This window comes from Cygnus olor, chromosome Z, assembly GCF_009769625.2.
Source record: "Cygnus olor isolate bCygOlo1 chromosome Z, bCygOlo1.pri.v2, whole genome shotgun sequence".
In the NCBI taxonomy this organism is placed as follows: domain Eukaryota; kingdom Metazoa; phylum Chordata; class Aves; order Anseriformes; family Anatidae; genus Cygnus; species Cygnus olor.
Window position 1 is genome coordinate 34,290,059 of NC_049198.1, and position 20,435 is coordinate 34,310,493.

At 34.8% G+C, this 20,435-nt stretch overlaps 1 protein-coding gene across 13 annotated transcripts in view; it reads left to right on the forward strand.

The window, feature by feature from the left end:
• The window catches only part of CCDC171 (coiled-coil domain containing 171), a 167,926-nt gene that overhangs the window by 59,397 nt on the left and 88,094 nt on the right, over window positions 1-20,435 (forward strand). For 11 of the 13 annotated variants that reach the window (XM_040540969.1, XM_040540965.1, XM_040540963.1 and 8 more), the window contains 7 exons: window positions 1,157-1,260; window positions 4,112-4,201; window positions 6,063-6,263; window positions 8,202-8,369; window positions 10,290-10,478; window positions 15,690-16,191; window positions 16,897-17,013. In XM_040540969.1, the coding sequence (XP_040396903.1) occupies window positions 1,157-1,260; window positions 4,112-4,201; window positions 6,063-6,263; window positions 8,202-8,369; window positions 10,290-10,478; window positions 15,690-16,191; window positions 16,897-17,013 (1,371 nt within the window). The remainder of the gene's footprint in view (window positions 1-1,156; window positions 1,261-4,111; window positions 4,202-6,062; window positions 6,264-8,201; window positions 8,370-10,289; window positions 10,479-15,689; window positions 16,192-16,896; window positions 17,014-20,435) is intronic. The other 2 variants (XM_040540968.1, XM_040540971.1) reach the window with 1 other exon arrangement.

Consider the following 20,435-nt stretch of genomic DNA (forward strand, 5'->3'; position numbering starts at 1 on the left):
GTATCTGATTTGACTTTATGAGCCACCCTGGGAAAATTGATGATAAATGCACATTACTCATCACAGCTTTTTTGGAGCTAGAAGTGTAGAAGAATAGTACTTTTTTTTCTCTTTTTTTCTTTTTTTTTTCTTTTCTGTACAATAGGATCACTTCAAAATATTCCTGCAGTGGGTAATAGGGAGAAGCCCTGTACATTCTTATCTTCAAGGCTTGAGGAAAAGGTGATGTTATCATTTGTTACAAAATGGACTTATAAAAGTTGCATACTAATATAAACAAAGCTGAGGAGGAATCTGTCAATAACTTGCTATTTTGCTGTAACACCAGAAAAAACGAGTACGTTTTTCTTGGAAATTTAATATCAGCTGACATCTTGTGACCTCTTGATCAATATAGGGTTGTTTTGCTTTCTTAGCACATTGTACTACAGCCTTTGGAATGTTCAGACTTGTTCATATGTCCCTAATTAAGGCAACCAGATCAGAAGTCTCCATCTAAAGGTTTAATAAATAAGTATAGTGTGTATATAATGGATATATCAGCTTGAAGATTTATAATTGAAACATTATGTAGGACTCTGCAGACAGATAATACTTTTTTTTATTATTTCCTTTGGAATGAAATTCTAGATCATTTAAAAGGTTTTTAAGACCTCTCCAAGCATAATATAGTCAGTCATGTGATCTTTGGCTCAGTAAAGCTTTGAGTAAATGAAGTACTACATTATAATTTGCATGCTTAGTCACAACAGCAAAATAATGTCAAGAAAAGTGTAACATGCTTAACTTTCAGGCAGTGTGTTTTTCAAAGTGTGTTATTGTGTGGTTTTAATGTTGGCTGGTCTGACTGAATGACACAGTTTTGACCACTGTAGAAATTATATTTGAGACTGCATACCAAATACATTAGGTAAAAATGTAATCCAGAATTTACAGTCCTGTATCTTGTATTGCAAGTTTTATACAAATGTCTTTCAGCTGTATTTGCTATGAAGGTATGGCTAGTCAGCTTTATCTTTTGTGGAAAGAAAGGCTGCTGTTCAGTGTTTTGTATTGTCACTGAAGCCCTAACTAATTTTAATATTTCTCATCCAGTGTGAGTAGTTTTCTCTCTGTGGCTTTATGGGCTTAATTTTCATTCTCTATTTTTCTTTAGGCACTTGTAAGGACAAAGATAAGCCTTCAAGCTTCTCTGTCCTTGAGACTTTGAGTTGTACCTTGACAGCTTACCAGAACAAGCTGGAAGATACATCTAATGAGGTAACACTTGCACTGTTTGGCTCTATATGTATTGCCTTCAGCCTGCAGCAGTACATACGCTTTGCTTGTAACAAAGGTCAGAAGAGAGGGAATATTGAGCTGACAGCTTCACATATACAAAAAGAAATAGCCTCTGTCACTACTATTTCTCTAAGCTTGCCCTGCGGTAAAGTTTCAGTTATATTTGGGGGGACGGGGAAAAGAGTTTTTTTTTCCCACTTTTTTTTTTTTTTAATCTGTTGGGCTTATTATTTTCAATAATCATTCATGGAAATAGGTCTTCCATATCTAGGATTTCAGTTAAAAGAAGACAAGATGTAAGAGTTTGGGCAGTGTATATTACAGTACTCCTAAATACCACTTAAGACTCAGCAGTCATTGGTATCAGATATGCAAGTATGCATTCCCTTGTATATTTAAAAAGTGGCATAATTTTCTGAGATGAGTGTGTTTATGATGAAGTCTCTATTTTTTGATGGCGTTTTGCAGTCTTTTCAAGTAAAATAGTACCTTGACAGTACTTTCCTTAAGATACCTAAGATGGCAATTGATACATTTCAATTTTGGGAGTCCTGCCCTTGAAAAAAAAAATACTTTTCATGCAGTTCTACTGACCTTTTATTTTACTGTCTGAAAAGTCACAATCTTGCATTTATTTTCTCATTTGTATTGCTAATGTGATTAAATTAATCCTCTTGGGTTTAAAGTTTTTATGAATTTGTAGCTTTAAAGGCTGTAGAGAGAAGTTAACTACACTTTGTTAAAGCTTTTCTGTACAAAATTTTAATTAGCTTATCTTTGGATAAAATTGGCAAATACGGAAGAGCAAGGTGTAGTAAGACGGTAAAAATGCCAGTGATGTTTTTTCATTTTTAGGTTTCGTCTTTTGTTTTGGCAAATGCATAGTCTAGCTAGGCATTCGCAATATTAAAAAAAAAAAAAAAAGTATATCAGCTTTGCCTGTCTTACAGGAAAAAGCATGGTCTCCTGGAAGACCTTTGAGTTTGTTCAGTGGGCGCAAAAATAAGTGACCATGGAAACAATTATACTTTTGTAAACAGCAAGCACTGTTAGGTCTCTCCCAGTGAGATAAGAGAGCCGACGTGTATAGTCATTATGAAACTCTTCTGAGACCCAAGTCTGGAAGCTGCAGAGTAACTAGGAACATATTACCCACAGCGAATTGTTATTTGGGAGGAGGAGTGTCACGTGGTGTGCAGCACAGTTGAAAAGTCGACTCAGCAGGCTTTGGCTTAGTGATGTGCTTTGTTGTGAAACCGTGCCAGAGACAGCAGTGGGGAGACCAAGGGGGTGGCTGCTAAGAAAGCAAAGAGGGTATTCTGACAGAAAGAAGAATGAACTGTCAAGGAAAATAAATCGCAAGCAGAGCAGGACCAACTGATGACCTGCCACAAGACTTCCCAGTAGGACTGCATGTGACTGACCCTGAAGTTGTCATACAGAGCCAGAGATCACTGAGCACCTTCATGGTGCACAGAAAGGGCAGTGCTCTGTCCTTCTTGATTACCCCGTCCCCAAAGATAACACTGCTTTTGTTTTTTTGTATATTAGATATGTGTAGTAGTAAAACTGTTTGTAATAACACAATAAAACTCAAAGGGACTATGAAGGGCACTGTGCAATAAAAATAGGATGTTTTAATACACAGCAGTAACGGTTTAGTTTTGAGTAATTATGTAGTGGTTATTTTTGTAGTGAGATTTCCAACAAGACCACACATACTGATGGAATTATTAATATACATGTACACCTGTGTGGGTATGTGAAATATGCTGGTAAACTTGTAATTTGTCACATTTAATTTACTGTGTAAATGACTAGATTAAATTATATAGTTTGTTTGTGTGACTGAAAGTTGTATGCGTGTTTTGTTTTTGATGGAGAATAAGCTTTTGACTTTATGTGCAGAATGTGCAGACGCTCTAGTGCAGAGGCTAGAATATGTTTGGGGAGAGAAAAACGGCTACTAGACCATTACTAACCGTAAAAAGACTGGAAATATTCCAGTTGCAGTCTGCAATTTGCCATAATCATTTCTGAGGGTTCTGCCAGGTCTCCTGATCTGAAATTGAACAACAACAAAAAAAAATTCAGAGTAATTTGTAAATTTTGTAAATGGGATATTTTACTTCAGAGTTGTTTCTGAATGCTCAGGTGTGAGCAGTAGCCTTCAATGTAGTACATATCTATTCGATGGTTTATTTCAGACGAATGTGTTACTAACCTTATCATCAGGTAACCAACAACAAAGGTTATAGTGATGCGTTATTATCTTTTTTTTTCTGAAAGTGAAGCTAGTACACCTACTGGTCATTATGGACCACTAAGGTGGCTGCTTCTAAAACCTAAAAAGTTGACAAGTCAACACGTCTCTCTTGGGATCATTACTGCTGCTTCTTGGTATCTGACTGCTGTGCAGCACTCAGTAAAAAGCAAGAGACTATTCTCTTAGCTGGACACTTTGTGCAAAAGGCCAGTGACTTTGCAAGCATGTTTTCTCAAACCACTCCCTGAATCATAATCTGAATTTATTACATTTCAAACACACTTCAAAGTCCTTGTTTTTGTCAGATATTTTGAGAGTTGATGGGAAAGTTAATGATGGGCTCAGTTTGGGATTTTAGCCACTGCTATTTATCATAAATCACTATAAAAGAGTTTTTAGTGCTTTTTTTTTTTTTAATAGCACATTATTTAGATTGTGGAGAGTATAAATATTGTCAAAGGATTTGAATTGAAAATGAATTTATTATATAAAATTCTTCGTTTATATTCAAGTGATTATATAGCTCTTCCGTAAGAGCCATTTTGACCTCTGTGTTTTTCACAGCTTGGGAAAATGAAGGCTTTGTGTGAAAAGATGACAAAAGAACTTGAGATATCCAAAGAGAAAATGTATGCTTTAAGTCAAGACCTTAAGGTATGGTTTCATGAACTTAACATCAAATTTGAAAGTTCTGCAAAAAGTATCCATCTGGATGTAAGTTATCTTTTCATCGTATCTGAGTAAGTCTATGAATCACTGTATTCTGTTGAGCAGACTAGTTACCCTGCAAGGTTGTGTGTCATTCTATCTCATTCTGGTTACCACCTGAGTCTACATAACTGAGCATTTCAATGATTGCACTTCTGAAATAATTTGAAATCTGTTTTTCAATTTTAAAGTATTGTTTTATATTGAGATGACTTTCAGTAGTTTTTTAACTAATTGTATCTACTTTTCTCAAGAAAACTAAAAATTACGAAAACTTTACCTCTGTTCATGTGAAAGGAGATGTTATTAAAGATGTCCATTCTTAGTTTTTGTTTATCAAAACAGACAAGTTAATATATGTATGAAGCATCAGGTATACCAGTAAGATATACCTGGGAACTGGTAAATACACTTCAGAAACCTTTCTGAGTAAAGAGGTTTTTTTGTTTGTTTGTTTTGTTTTGTTTTTGCTAACATACTACTTTTGTAACGTCCTGTCTGGTTACATCAGTGGCCAAGGGAGTGAGGAAGTCCTGAGGTCATGGTTAAACTTAATGTTCCTGCTGGCAGTGTATTATATTACTGCCAAAATAGAATGTCTCTACTCCCAGTGTTTCTCAGATTGTTTTGCAGGGGATATACTGCTTCATCACTTCAATTTAGTCAGAGATATTTCTGCAACATTTATTAAATCTTCATATTCATTTATACTTGAACATCATATCCTTTCATCTGATCTGAACTTTCTTTACTAACTAGTTTATGTTCAGGACACTTATGGTTTTTGCTTCTTTATGAGGTCTTTTTAAAGCTTAGGTGCTTCATTTTTTGCAGACCCCATTGAAACAGATTTGTGTACTCTTCAAGCAAAAAATACGTTTTCTGCACACAGATGGTGCTGCTTTGTATGTAGTACATACAAAGTGATTGTGTATGCACACAATCACTTTAAATCTTCAGTGATAAAATTTAATAAATGATTGAAAACTAGGTCCAGCCTAAAAACATTTGTTAGAAACTTACTGGTGCTTTAATATTGTAATATTTTCATTAAGAAAAAGAAAAGTCATTGTCTCATGAGTTGGAAGCATCTTTCCTATTACATTTCCCATATAAGCAGCTATGGTTGTATGAAAAAGAAACAATACTTTCGTTTTGACCTTTAACAAACTTTAGCAGTTCTGGAAGTCCAGTGCTTGTAGGAAGGGTAAGCATGTGTATGTCAGCAATCTTTTGTCTTACAAGGGATAGTTTAATAAATTCTTTGTTTATCTTGTGAGGTTTGGTATTGGTAACATGATCTTTATGGCCATTTCTGATGATTAATTTCTTTTCATGGTCAAACCTCCAAAGGGAGTCCTCAAATTATTATTTTTTTCCGTGCAGATAAAGAATATAGTGGTTCACAGTAGCTCTGTTGTCCACCAATCTGGCTGTAATGGATCAAAGATTTACTTACGAAAATAATGTATCTTTTCACTGTCTCAAAGACCAATTCACCCTGCGGAGGATAACTTGCGTTCATGACTTTTGAATTCTCATTTGGGGAGATAAACTGGATTTTGAATTCAAAAAGAAAAGTCATTGTACCATGGAGTTTTTAACTTTCTGAGATGGATTTCTGATGCTGTCTAGTTCTAAGCTGTGGAAAAGGACTATTGTCAGTGTTGAGAATCTATTATTGGCAAGATGTAGTCAGATTAGCCTGGAGTCTTCTGAACACGTGGCAATGTGAATGTTTACTTCCTCAGATGCAAAGCTCTGGAGTAAGGTACCAACCTTTCTGTTCTGTGTCTCTGTTCTACAGGAAGCACAGGATAACTTGGCTGGTGCCAATAAAGAGTTAAATCATCTGCATACTAAGTGTGCAGACAAAGAGATTTTAATAGGAGCTTTAAAAATGGAGCTACAGAATGTACAGCAGTGCTGGGAGGAGGAGAAAATATGTGCCACAGAATCTGAAAATGAAATCCAGAAGCTTACCAGGGCTTACCAGAAGGATATGGAGGTATTACCAGAGACAAGATGACTGTCAGAAAGAGACTTTATTTAATCTTTACTTTGTACATTTACATACATCACATGGTTACCTTTAGACTTAACAGATTTATCCCCAAAATATGATTTTAAGATATGTATTTTAAAAAATGTATTTAATATCTACAAGATCTCAGGATATATTGCTTCTGCTTCCATCTGCGTTGGAACTAATATCTTAACTCTTCCAGTATTTTGAGTTTTTGAACAACTGAAATTATTTAAAACAGATATGCTCAATGAACATTTTTTCTTTCTTTCAAACTGAAAGTTAACAGGAATATTCTATGGTTGGAACCTACAACAGTATCATCTTCACATGTTGTTAATTACTGATTCACATAGCAATTGATAGATAGCAAATGTGGAATTGAGGTAATTTTGCATGCCTGACAAAAAACCTAAAAATTCTTATTTGTGACCTTTTAGCTCATTGTGGTGTGCTGTAAGTAGGAATTGCTTCAAAAAAATCTTATCTCAGAACTGTTATCTCTCCCTCTCTTTGTATTTGTTTACAGATGTTAATTTTGTTGCTTTATTATTTCCTCCCAGTAAAGTAGTTCTGTATTAGCAATAGCAGTGATTTTCTTTATCATTGTTGTTGTGCACATTGAGCTCATTACTTCCACAAATTTAAATTTGGTTGCCTACTGAGTAAAAAGGGAACATTCTTTCCACCTCTCTAGCAGTCTGGTATTTAAATAGTGTCCACATGAAGCAGCTGGAATTGTTATGCACACATCAGATAATGATTAAAGTGAAGGAAACTAGAAGCCTGGTTATATTGTAAAGTCAGCATGTCTACAGCACTGTGGTTGCGTTCAACATGTGTGAATTGATTTGGGGTCTTGGGATCCCTTATTTTCATGCCAAATGGATAATTATCATCCTTAGTTTATCACAGCTCAAGCAAAAATGCTATGATGGTGGCACACTGCATTTTCCTTGGGGAAATAGAAGATCTGCCAAAAATGAAGTTAAAACAAACTGAACTACTCTTTTTTTTTTTTTTTTAAGTTAAAATACCATTAAATAATTGTGAGAAAATGCACCTAAGTGCAATGGAAAGGTCTCAGGAAGACCATAGTTCCTCAACTTAGTCATCCGCAATTTCTTGTTTTAAAGCTTCACTAGGGCCCCTGGCAAACAGTGAGAACCTTTCCACTGGTTTATTGACTTTGAATAAAGGCTCCGTTTCTGGCGGTTATTGAGGTACAGCTTTCTATTGTTTTCGTAATGAAAGCTACTAAGTTGCATATCTGTACTAGAAGGATGAAGTCTGGAATTTCCTTTGCATACTATTGTTGCTAAAGATTATGTACAATTTGCATCAATTTATTATACCACTGACTAAAGTCACTGTAAATGAACGAGATGCGGTTCATGAAATGTAGCTGATGAAGCCATAAGCCTGTTTTGTGTAGCTATTTGGTTATATATATTCCATGCAAAAGAAATTTTCGAAGGAATTTAAAGTGTCAGTTGTTGGATCAGTGGTTTGTGCTGCCAAGCCAGTCAGGCTCTTTTCTGTGTGCTATGCAGATATTGCAGGTGGGTACAGTTTGAATGTACCTGTAAGTGTTAACATGAATAATTAAATTGCATTTACTAATAACACTGAAAATTGTATCTGTATTAGGTAGTGGTTATGAGCACTGCAGGATCAGACTTTCTGTATATATATGCTATGTATAACCAGACAAGTTTTGTAAAAATTGTATTCTTACTCTGGCTTTAATATATTTGACTGCAAATATTAGCAGTATTGCTTTTCAAAAGATTGACAATGAGCTTGGTGACTTTTTTTTTTCTCCTCAGTTGTGTGCAGCTCATATTACTGCAAGTGTGATGCACCTCTTTAGATTCTAACACTGTTCATATATAACAGTTACATTTTCTTTTGTCTCAGGAGAAGCTAACCTTCCTCCATGGCTTGTACCAGCGGTTGGTAGCTGGCTGTGTGCTTATAAAACAACCAGAAGGCATCCTAGATAGATTCTCTTGGTCTGAGCTTTGTGCAGTCTTGCAGGAGAATGTTGATGCCCTGATCTTAGACCTCAACAGGGCTAATGAGAAGGTAAGTGTCCTTAGGCACCAGCTACCTCTATTAAATTCAGTGACATTTGTCCACATCACAGTATCATTAAAAAGGACTGACATTCATCTTATTTCAAAAAGAATTTGGACGTTAATAATTCAATACCATTAATTATGGCTTGTCTACAACTCAGTTTGATGCCATTGCTGTGGGCATGTAAATGTGACTGAAGTCTGTATGAAGTCTCTAAGCTCCGCTTTCTGTGCAGGACATGCTAATAGTACTAGCCAATATTAGCCACAGGGACCTAATTAAAAGAAAATAAATTAATCTTACTGATGAAGCAATTCAAAGAACTTAGTCATTTACACTAATAAAGCAAGTCTTTATTTTAGCATAAAACAGAAACAAAATGCACTTGCTTCAGGAACATCATCTTTAAATTATGTGTTTAAGATTTGGATATAATATTTGAAAAAAATGCCAATGTATTTTTTGTTTAACTATGATTTATTGATTATAATATTTGTATTCAGAAATACAGTAGAAAATAGTTATTTTTATAAATCATGTCAACATATGTTAATATTTGTTCAAGGGAGAAACTGTACTTTTCTGAGTGATCTTAATATTAATGAACTTCCATGGCCCTTCTCCCCAGAAATCCCTACGTTTTTAGGAAGAAGAGACTGAGACTGGTTCCGCTGACTAACATATACCACTCTTTAATTTCATTCAGTTCATGTTCTGACTCCATTGATCGGGTCGGTCCTGTGCTGACATGGACTACTAGAATGATTCCAGATCTTGGCTGCCCTGACGTTTTGTTACTGAGCATAGGAAGGGAAAAGCTCTTTCAGAACTTTCTCATCTGCTGGAATTGTAACCACTTTTCTGGCTTGTGTAAGGGACAGGGCTAGTTACAATGAATCATTTTGATTCCTTCCATCATTTAGTAAAAAATCAAAATCACTAAAGAGGGATAGTTTAGAATAAATTCTGGATTATACAGAAAGACAACATTTCTATTTTCATTTCAATGTAGAGGAGGAAGGAGAATGGAAGGGAGGAGATGGGAATGAACATTGTTGGCAGTGTTTTTGTGTGTATGTGTGCCTAACTCTTTCTTACAGTTTAATTTAGTATGGTTATTGAGATTGATTGTGAGGTTTCTAGGGCTCTTGTCATGTACTTACCAGCGTTTCACAGATTTGGGGCAGTGTTGTTACCTGTGGTGTACCCACTTCTTGAAAACAAAAGTTTTTCTCCCGCATTTTGATGTGATGTATTTGGAAGGTATATTGCTGATAATCTTTCACAACAAAGTGCATGTACATGCATTTAGAAATTGTTGCTAACTTAATTCATTCCTCCATTTGGTTTGCATGGGAGCTGCAAAGTTAAATCACAGAGTGAATCACTTCATGTTCATTGAAATTGCATTATAAACTGATGAGCTTATTTTGAGAAAAACATTCTGTACACTAAAGCTTCTTGCAATTGTTTTCATACTCAATAATATGTGGAATGTCTTGGCTTTCCAATCAAACAAAAAGTGAAATTAAGGACTGTTTTTTCATTATTACTTTAAGTTCTTGCAGACTGCTAGAGGACTGGTATACTTGGATTACTAATTTAGCATTGTAAGATTTAATGCGCTTCTTTCAAAATGAGTAAGGGATGTCTAGTTAAGGTTCAGAAGGCAACAGTTATGTTCAAGGGGGTATAGGGATGAACAAACAGAAAATAGAGAAAAGCCATTATTCCAGCATGTGTCTTGCAAGATTCAAGGAAACAATCTGTCATGAAAGGCTTTTTACTTTTAATAAATAAGTTGAAGAAATTGAAATTTAGATTTTATGCTGGGGAAGACTCTGTAATTTAATTAATATGTACAGCTAAAGTCCAAAAGTTTATCAAGAGATAAAAAAAAATTCTTTTTAAATGCTTGTCATGCAGATATCTCACCTAGAATATGTTTATAAGAACAAGTACGATACTATGAAGGAGCTTCAACAAAGCCAGGAAGAAGCTTTTAGCAAAATGGCCAAACAGATGAAAGCACAGGAAAGCTCTTGGCAGAAACAAAAAAAGTGTCTGGAACAGCAGTACTCAGGTCTCCTTGGGGAAGTTCATGCAAGAGCACAGGTATGGTGCTGTGAACTTCTGAATTTCTTTTCCTTGTAAATATTTAACGGACTATTTCGGTAGTTTGAGCTCCTAACCAATTTCAGGTTGTTTGGGAATTTTACAGAGTCACAGAATGGTTGATGTTGGAAGGGACCTTTAGTATCTCTTTAAAATAAAATTTAAAAAATCACCACTACTAAAACAACTGTGCTAGTATTGAATTCACTTAGGATAGGAAACAAGTGACTGCTTGTTAAAATGTTCCAGAAATTTAAGTGCTTAATGTCATCTGGCAGTTGCTAATGTATATATTTTGAGAATGCTAAAGCTTTAAGATTGAAATTGCTTATTTAGGAATTATGTAGTTCAGCAGTTAGTTTTTAGTGTCATGCTTTGCAAAGACTTTGTAGAATAACAGCAATTTGGTGTCATCTGTGGATGAATTTAGGTGTATTCGTTCTGACCCTGAGAACTAATTAGCAGTTACAGTGGTAGATTTCAGCAGTGTTAAAGGACTTTTTATAAAAATACGTTGGTGAGCAATGGTTCAAATGTGTAAAGCTGTCATCAGTCATTGTTAGGAAAGTTATTAACCATCTAAAATTTTTACTGTTACTCTACCACTGCAGTTCATTGTCTTTACAATCACAGCCCTTTAGAGATGTTTCAGTTAAAATTGTTGTGAAATGCAAGAAGTAAGATATGACTTGCTATTTGTGACTACCATCTGAAACATGCTTTGTCAGATGAAGGCTGCTTTTGTCTCTGATTTTAAGCTTGGAAGTCTGCTCTCTGAAAACCGTATTTATGAAGTATTTTTTAGGCAAAGCAGTTTATTGTGATTTTTTGGAAATGGGCTAAAATCTTAAATGTTTTCTGCTCAAGATTTACAGTTCACATTGGATATTGGCAACGCTGAAAACATCCCCATGAGTGCCCATAAGAGGCATTCAGACTCATAGTGACTTCCTCCAGCATGCTGTACTTTCATGTTATGAGATCATTATCAACAAAAAGAATGATGAAATAGGAAGATTAATTTTGAAATTGACCTTTCCTTTTAAAAAGAAGTAGTGGGGTTATGCAGTTTAGATTTCTATCTGCTATGGATACTGTGTGAAACAAAGGTCTGTGTAATCTCTTTCGGACTGTAATGTGTTGTGGAGAATTTGTTCTGTGTAATACTATACCATGCTTTGGGATGGTGCTGAATATGCCATTCTGCTCAACTGTAGCTGGCACGCGCATGCACTGAAAATACCACTCTCTGTTGCAGGCTGTGCATTAAGCATGTCTTCTGGAAAAGACTTTTTACATCAACGTGCTGTAAAAGACTACTAGCTTTCTAAAAGGGAAGTGCTTTCCATTATAAATACCTGGGCATGTTTTCTGAAACAAGTTGTGTAGGATTACAAGCTGATAGCGGTTGAAACTAAGCAGTGCAGCATCTGTGTACACTTTGAACTTCAAACAGGAGTTCATTCAACAAAACCTGGTCTCATCTTTGTTGTTTCTCACGTTCCAGCTTATCTGCCTTAGCATTTAGTGTCAATCTTGGAAGAAGACAGTCTCATTTCCTCTGGATTTCTACCTTATGACTGACATTGAACCTACAAATACCAGATTAAGCTTTTACCTTTCTGAGGTCCATAGGCTCCATGGATGTCTGCTATTAGGGCTGTTCTAATCCTGACTGCTTGTTTCTCATTAGACTTGTCTTTTCCGTAGTGCATTTTGGGTCTGTTGGCCATATTAATCTGCAAGCTCACTGCTGTGATGGATCAGAGTTATGCAGACACACTAATGTTGTAGCCTTGTTTCCATAGCAAACGTATGTGAAGGCAAAGAGAAGGCTTTCAGCTCAGACATGTCGTAGATCTGTGCTGATGACTTTATCATGTTAACTGAGAGCTCTAACTGCACAGCAATACGAGTAATGGATTGAGGAGATTGTTATTTTGGTTTCTTAGAATTGAAGTGGAGAAACGGGGGCTTTTCTGAATGGTTTCCTAATTATTAAAATGTGACATTGCAATATGGAGGTTTTAGTAGCAATGAAAACTGCCATTGCTTTTGTCCCCATCTAGTAGTGTTCAGAGTCCCTGTCTCCAAGATAGGATCTATGGATATTAACAGATTCTACTTCACAGCTGTTATTGTTGATCAGGTGGACAATGTAACTGGAAAGCAGGTTTTCTCTGGGGCAGAAATTCCCACAGTGGCCTTATTGCAGACCAGCAGTAAACAAGCCTCTCTATAGAAACTGCTTTTCTTTGTTCCTAGTCTCTATATATGGTCAATAGACCTTAAAATGAATATCCTTTTTCCTTGTCTTTTGTAGCAGAAGAAGCTTAGTCCCCTTGATTTTACGGTGTACCATTCTGTTACAGTGCCTGTTCCTTAGCCTCACACAAATTATTTATTTAGTCTGTACACAGTCTCATAGGAAAAGTCCTCTGAATTTTAACTATGAGTTGTTGTTTGTTTATTATGTAGACATTTATTAATCTGTCCCCATTTTTGTGGCAACCACTTAAAATAGTAGCATTTTGTTCTGGCAAATATTGTGAGAGAAAATTCCTGTAACTACTTTTAAATTATTATTTTCAAGAGAAAAATAAGAGGTTTACTAAATAGGTAATGGAAAAAAAAATCCTTGAGGGAGAAAAATGGCTTTTCTTTTATTTGCTTTTTTTTTTTTTGTAAAGAAGCTTTGCTTTTACTTCAAGGTGGGTGAACTATCTAACGACTGTGGTTATGTTACAATTGTATCAAAAATTGGTGTTTTAACACAGAAAACAAACCAACTGAAATACAGGAAAACCTTTTGAAGTCAGCATCATTATATTTCTAGCTTCCAGTTCTGTTTTCTTGCCAAAATAAAGTGTAAGAAGTAGGATAAAACTGTGTTGCTAGTATCATCCGTTCTTTTGTTAAGGATTGTTGGAATCTACCAAGTTCTGTAGCCCAGTGAGGAATCTCTCAAAACTCAAGCACCCAAGGAAGTCGATCTGCCAACATTTAGGAGGAGAATTCTCTCCCTTTCAAAATTGTACTTTTAAGCTTTGAAGAAAACACTAGAAATAATGAAGAGAAATACAAAATTAATTATCAGCCCCTAGAAATACGAGGGTGCATTTTCTTACAATTTATTTTTTAATTTCTGTAGTCACTGTCTTGTTCACTTCTGCATATTCCCATATAACCTGAAACATTTAAACACTGTTTTTTTTTTGTTTTGTTTTGTTTTTTTGATAAGCTTTAATTAGCCAGAATACTGGATGTTAGTATTGCTACCCAACAACCCTGTAGGGATCACACTTTAAGTTTGTTTACTCAGATGTTGGCCTTTCACCTGTAACGGCCAGAAACCATAAGTTGTTTTCTAAATTCAGCTTACCTTTTCAGTTCCTTCCAGTCATGCTATCAGTTTTTCTTCTTTTTTTTTTCTCTGTAAAAATGAAGCATTCTAAATAATGCAGTAGCTCTGAAAGTATTTGTACTTGTGCATACTTAATTTTAGAGCAGTTAAGTGACATATGAGGCCTGTAAATTGCATTTTATAATTAAGTATTTTAATTACCTACTATATTTCTTTATCACTGGAAGTATTTTAATAACACACATAACCTGGTTATATGCAAAACACTGTAGTATGTTTTTCTCTCAACATCAATATTGTCAAACCATCTGTAAAGTCTACCTCGTGGTATTTTATTTCTTTGTCTTAAAGAGCAATGTGTATAAGTTTGGTCATGAGAGAGCTGTTATTCTGTTTGTCTTCCTAGTCCAGTTAAAATGCTTTCTCTTTCCAAAAATAATTAAATATTTATTTGGTCAAAGACATTCTGAGCTGACGTAGGTTAACTTTTTTCCAGAAGTGCAAAATCTTTTTATTTCCTTTTTAAGGATAGTTTATGTATTTTTCCCCATTTTGTGTTTATTGGGTGAAGGAGGAAGAAGAAATTAGGATGCCCCTATCCCCATTTGCTTAGGACCAGTACCAAAGTTGATACGTGGGAATGTGACTGGCAAATGTCACTTTACTTCTCTCTTGTCCACTACTAACAGGAATAACCTCTGCCCCATTTCTGACAAAACTGCTTAGAGCTCTAAGAGAGGCAGCTGAGACTTGATATAATCATCTCTTTAATTTGTCATACTGACTTAGCATTACACTTGTTCTACCTTTATGTGTTCATGTATTGTAACAGGACCATAAAAGTTTGACTTGAGCTTGTGGGGTTTTTGTGAGGTGTCTAAACATTTTTACCTCCATGTACCACTGAACCCTGTTAATCATAGCTTCAAGTGGCTCAGTCAGAGGACTCTCACATATCAGGAAGCTAGTCTAAGCATCTGAGGCCATGGCATATTGTCTTGATTCTGGTATAAGAACACGCCTGTCATCAACAGCACCTAATCTGCATAATATAACCATAGTCCTCATATTCCGTAGCTTTTTGGAGTCTTCATTTAGCTGTTTGGGTTTACTGTTTCAAACCTCCCTCTTTCCCTATTTTAGGGCTTAGAGAAGGGAGAAAAAAAACACAAAACAAAACAAAAAAAACAACAGTTCTGCAAGTTGAAAAAATCTGTGATGGCTGTAGTCAACATAAAAACATATGTATTACACCATTCTCTTCAAAACTCTGTTCTGTATGAGACCTAATTAATCTGTGAATATATAAGTAGGGGGTTGATTACAAAGTAATTAGGAGATCACCTTTAATTCCCCTTTCCCAGCTGCTGCCAATCTGTCTAGTTTTATCTTCCAGAGTTTTCCGTATTTTTTTTTTCCTATCTCTTACACTAAATTTCTTTTCTCCTTTGAAGAACAATATTTTTTTTCTGAAGTTAGAGCATGTAATTGCTTATTATTAAGTGAACTCATGAAACTATTGTGGATAGCCAGGTACTGTTGAACCCTCTGTGTTCTATTGTTGTAGAAGTGGATTAGCTTCAGAAATCTAGACTTTGTAGTTGAAGATTGTGCAAATTTTTGGCATGTCATTGTTAGTTTTTGCATGTATCTGGTACTGTAACTTTTTGCTAGGAGACATGCTTTGACAGTCATGACTGATAATTTTTGTTCCTTCAATTTGTTATAATTCCATCAAAAAAAAAGACAAAAAACAACTCATTTAGGTAAAATGATTTTGATTTCTTTTTTATTTAAATAATAACTTTCAGTTAATGTTTCTTCTCCCCCCACCCCTATTATCCCAGGAATACCAAGAAACAGCAGAGAAAAACAAGGAAACAATCTATGTCCTTGAAAAAAGACGGGAGAAGTTGGCCCTTGAAAATATTTATGTGAAAAATACGTTAACACAGATTCAGAAGGAACATTCATCTCTCCTGGCAGCATGTGCACTATTGGCAGGTGCCTTGTATCCTCTCTATGGCCGATCATGTGCTCTGTCTATACAAAGACACCTTCTCCAGGATCAGGTCAACATCTATGAATTAGTTAACCAGGAGATTAGGACTCTAGTTCATGCTCTCTCTGGTGTAGAGGAAAAGAAGCAAGAAGCTAAAATGAAGAAAAGAAAATTCAAAGGCCTGATACGTGTGTTCCGAAGAGGTGTGATTGCAGTTCTGGCAGCCAACAGGCTTAAAGTTTTAGCTCAGTCTTCTAGTTCTCTTTTCTCCTGGGTAAATGGTTTCAAAGAAGGCATTGGAATTCTAGTTTGTGTAGGGGACTCCAAAGGCAAGCATAATCTGTCAAGTAAGCTAATTGTTTTCTGCTTTATAAATGTTATGTCAAATTAAATGGTTAGTGAATGACAGTTAATAATGTTAATAATAAAGTGGAAAGACTAATATAATGACATCATGACAAATGTCATTTCTGGAATTGAGGTTTCTAGATTTCTTGACAAATGTAATTTCCACTAAAAGGAACTACTTAGTCTGTTTACCCGTAACTTTTCTTTCAGTACTTCACATGTGAATTCATACTATTTGTTATCTCTGACATATGTGTTAATGTGTTTCAGAGTTAGGTGCTATCATATCTTTTGTCTTATCTTTTTCTAAAAAGATAATTCACCTTCTTTTATTAATCACTTTTATTATTTTTTCATACCAAAAATGCAAAAAGATTGTATTTTGGTTCAGATAAAATATTAGTATAGGATTTCTAAATTTTTCTTTTAAGGATTATGTAGTTTTCCTGTTCCTTTCTTTTACCAGATTGCTTCCCCCTATAGGATCAAATGGTATCAAAAATGTTTCACAAAACCAAAGATCCATTTACTTTTCTGTTTTAGTAGTTGTTGAAGAGTACTCAGTATAGTCTAAAATGTTCTGAAAGAAGAATTGGTTTGTAGGTTATGTACTTAGTTTGGTCAATTTCTGAAAGAGCTGAAGGTAGTATTGTGCCTTACTTGTGTCGCTTGGTTTTATTGCTAGTTCCAATTTTCTTTCACAGGACACAAAGAGGAACAAATTGATTGTGTTGAAGCACTCAGCTGGTTTACTAGTTCTAAGCTCCTTGCTGCAATAATCAGTTCTGTCACAGAATTACAGGATGTTGTTAACAAAACAGGTAAATTTAGAAATATGTTAGTGTAGTAGAAGAAAAAAAAAGGCATAAACTATGATGTTTACATGATTGCTATTTTAATGCTATTTTGATACTATTCTGTATCAAATTCTTGGAGAACTGCCTTGGTAGGACATCAATTTTCTTTAATTGGTGATATGTCTATCATTTGGGTACATGGAGTCATGGAAATAGAAGGCTCAAGAATGTTTCTAGAAATAATCTGAACTGCTTTGTTGTGAGTTAGAAAAAACGTTTCTATACCATGCCAATAGATACATGGTTAACTTGTTCTTAAAAACGTCCAATGAAGTAATATTTTAAAAATTCCTAGTTATCTTGTTCCACTGTTACAAAATATTTTACTGAAGATCAAACTATTTTTTTAATAAAGTCTATTACTGTCTTAAGTAAGGCCCTAAAACTGACACATTTAACCTGGGATTTTACTAATGCTGACTGACTGAATGTAGTTTCTGCCATTTATATGATACAAATCTAGAATTCCAGATATAAATCTATAATTTCCAGAATTACAGGCGTCTGGAAAACAACTGAGATTTTCATCTATTTTAGTTACTATCGTGTGGTTTCTGACAGAGAAAGAAAATACTTTCAATTAGGACACACTATAGCAGTCCTAATTTTATGTACCTGTTGTGTTCCCTCTTTAAGTAGATCCTCAATGAGCCTTTTGTCTAGATTACGTAATTTTCTCAGTCTCTCCTCACGTAAGTATTACATATGTTATATATATGCCTGCAGAAAATTTTAATGCCAGTTCCTGGATAAGTCATCTCTTGATTCCCAGCTATTAACTGTCTTCTTTAATTTCTTTGCAATGAGGACTGATATAAGATCTCACTTGTTCCTTCTATGTTGCTGTTATCCTTAGTTGTTCATTGGTACCTTGTAATTTCCAAGTTCTAAGAATTCTGTCATCAAATAAAGGATATTAAAAGAAATGAAGGATAATTTATAAGAATAAAGGGAAGTAGCAGGACGGAAAGACTGTGATACAGCTTACAGACCACAAACAATGAACTGAAACCAGAGGTTAGCCATTAAATCAAAAGCAAGTGTTTTGTTTGAGTTTCAGGTACCCTCTTGGCTCACTGTTTTCAGCAATTTGAATTTGCATCCATATGAAACAAAGTTTGTACTGTGTTTCAGGATATTCACCGGATTTATACTCCAAATATTCCTGTGTATAGAGTACTGAATAAGAGCAGCAAATTGAAAGGGAATCAAAGATAAACTCTACAGCAGCATCAACATGCTGAAGTGCCTAGTTAGAATACCCTAAACATCACGATATTTTGCCTGTGTTGAAGTAGATGAAAATTCTGTTGGACTTTATTTACGTGATACCTCTGTACACAGCACAGTTTTGACATGTAGATTTAGCAAGAACCATGCTGAGAATGTTATAATCATAGTCAGTTTGGTGATTTTTTTATAGGTCATCTCTATTTAAGTCGTATTTTTACAGAACCTCAAGATCTTACTAAACATGTATTACTTGGGATTCTGTTGCTCATTAGATCAAAAGTCTCCAAATAACCTTTGGTTCAAAAAAATACTCATAAGTAATTTAAAGTTGGAAATGAAACTTCCAGAAGTACCTAAGTGATAAGGCTGTGAATATATTTGAAAGAAGGGCTTGCATAGTTGGGAAGCCCTTTTATGTTTTGTAAGTCATATTTCAAGTAAGATTTAAACCTGCAAACTGACTTAAGTGATTTTTAAAAATTATTGAATGTAAATAGGCAATCTGAGAGGCATCTTCTCTCTTCATGTTTTGAAATTGCAGCAGTTCTAGATGAGACTGCATGTAACAGGAGACAGTAGGCACAAGAAGGTGCTATGTGGATCTACAGCATGGAATGGTTTGGTGTCTTGAAAGGAGTTTTAAAGATGGCGATGTTCTGAGGAGGTGTTTGAGGAAGTTCAAAGAAACCAAATCTGTATCACTCAGAAATGGAACTACTGGACTTGTGCACTCTGTTGTTTTGAGGCACATTTGTTGACGTTCACATTGTGTGTTAGTTTGGTTCTCATTCTAGCATGTTTTGGAATGGTCTCTCAGCTTCAATTTGAATAAAAGTTTGTCAGTGTTTTTTATGTTTGTTTGTAAGGTTATATTTGTAGGTTTGTTTGAACAGAATCTGTACTGGAGTAAATCAGAAAAAGTACAAATCAAATTTTTTGAATACAAACATCATCAACTGTAACATACACAAAGATTTTGAAGCATTAACGTTTTAGTCTAGTGTAGTACTACTGAGTTCATCCTGCTGACAGTTCTGTTTCACCAAAACAAATTAAAAGAGAATTTTCTTCACCTGTCAGTGAATGATTTGTTTTTTCTTAATTTGCTTAATGTAAGAATTAAATTCTCTTTGTGATATACCTGCGCTAGTGTTAATCCTGTGTTATACACATCATAATATCCAAAATTGAATGCTTTTATTGTATCCTTGATCCTTTGTGGGCATGTACTTAAAATGCTTATGCTTAAATCCTATATTTTCTTCCCAGTGATTATAGATACAGTTCCTTGTGGAATTGCATCATATTCTTATTTTGGCTTTCGAAACAGTAACTTGCATCAACATATTTCTGCATGTTTCCTCTAAATCACTCTTCACTGAAAATTAAACAGAGATGATTTTTTTTTTTTTTTTTTTTTTTTCCCATCCCAGGAAAGTGTCTTTAGTTATTGGGCCCTCAGCTGGAATACTGGTTGTGAAATACAGTGTTACAGTACAATTCTCCAAACTATTATTATTAAATTATTTTTCATATGGTTAAACTGGGGGGGGGATTCTAGCAGTAGGGAACAGTGTGCCATCCTTGGTAATGAATACATGAAGAAATACTACATTTTCTGAGAGGCAAACTATCTCATATAAAATGAGGTGTAGATGGAAGTGCTAGGGAGAAAGAAGAAAAAGGTCATTGACAGGTGTTTTTTCTTTTTTTCCCCCCTTTTTTTTGATATTTACCAGTAATCACTGCAAAGGAGAGGTTTTTAGAATATTTTCAATGTCATCTTACATGGAAGGCAGTGCACATGGTCTAGTTTTATGTTAATTAAACATTCTAACTAATGTTGCCATTATATTTGGAGAAAAGAGATGGTCTTTGAAACTGAAATGTGGGACAAGAATAAACTTTTTAAGAGTTAAAATGATGAAAGTAGTTTATCTTGGATGTGATCAGGAATAGAGTGCTGACTTTATCATGTGCTATTTTGTTTGTTTATAGATAAATTGGGTCTCATGTAAATGATAAATTATTTTGAATGGAAATCTGATAACAATAATCTTTTGTTTACTTACAACCTTTGGCTTTATCCTCGCAACATAAAAAAAAATATTTTACTTGAAAAAAGAAGAAGCTGTCATTGTTCTTTTCTCTAT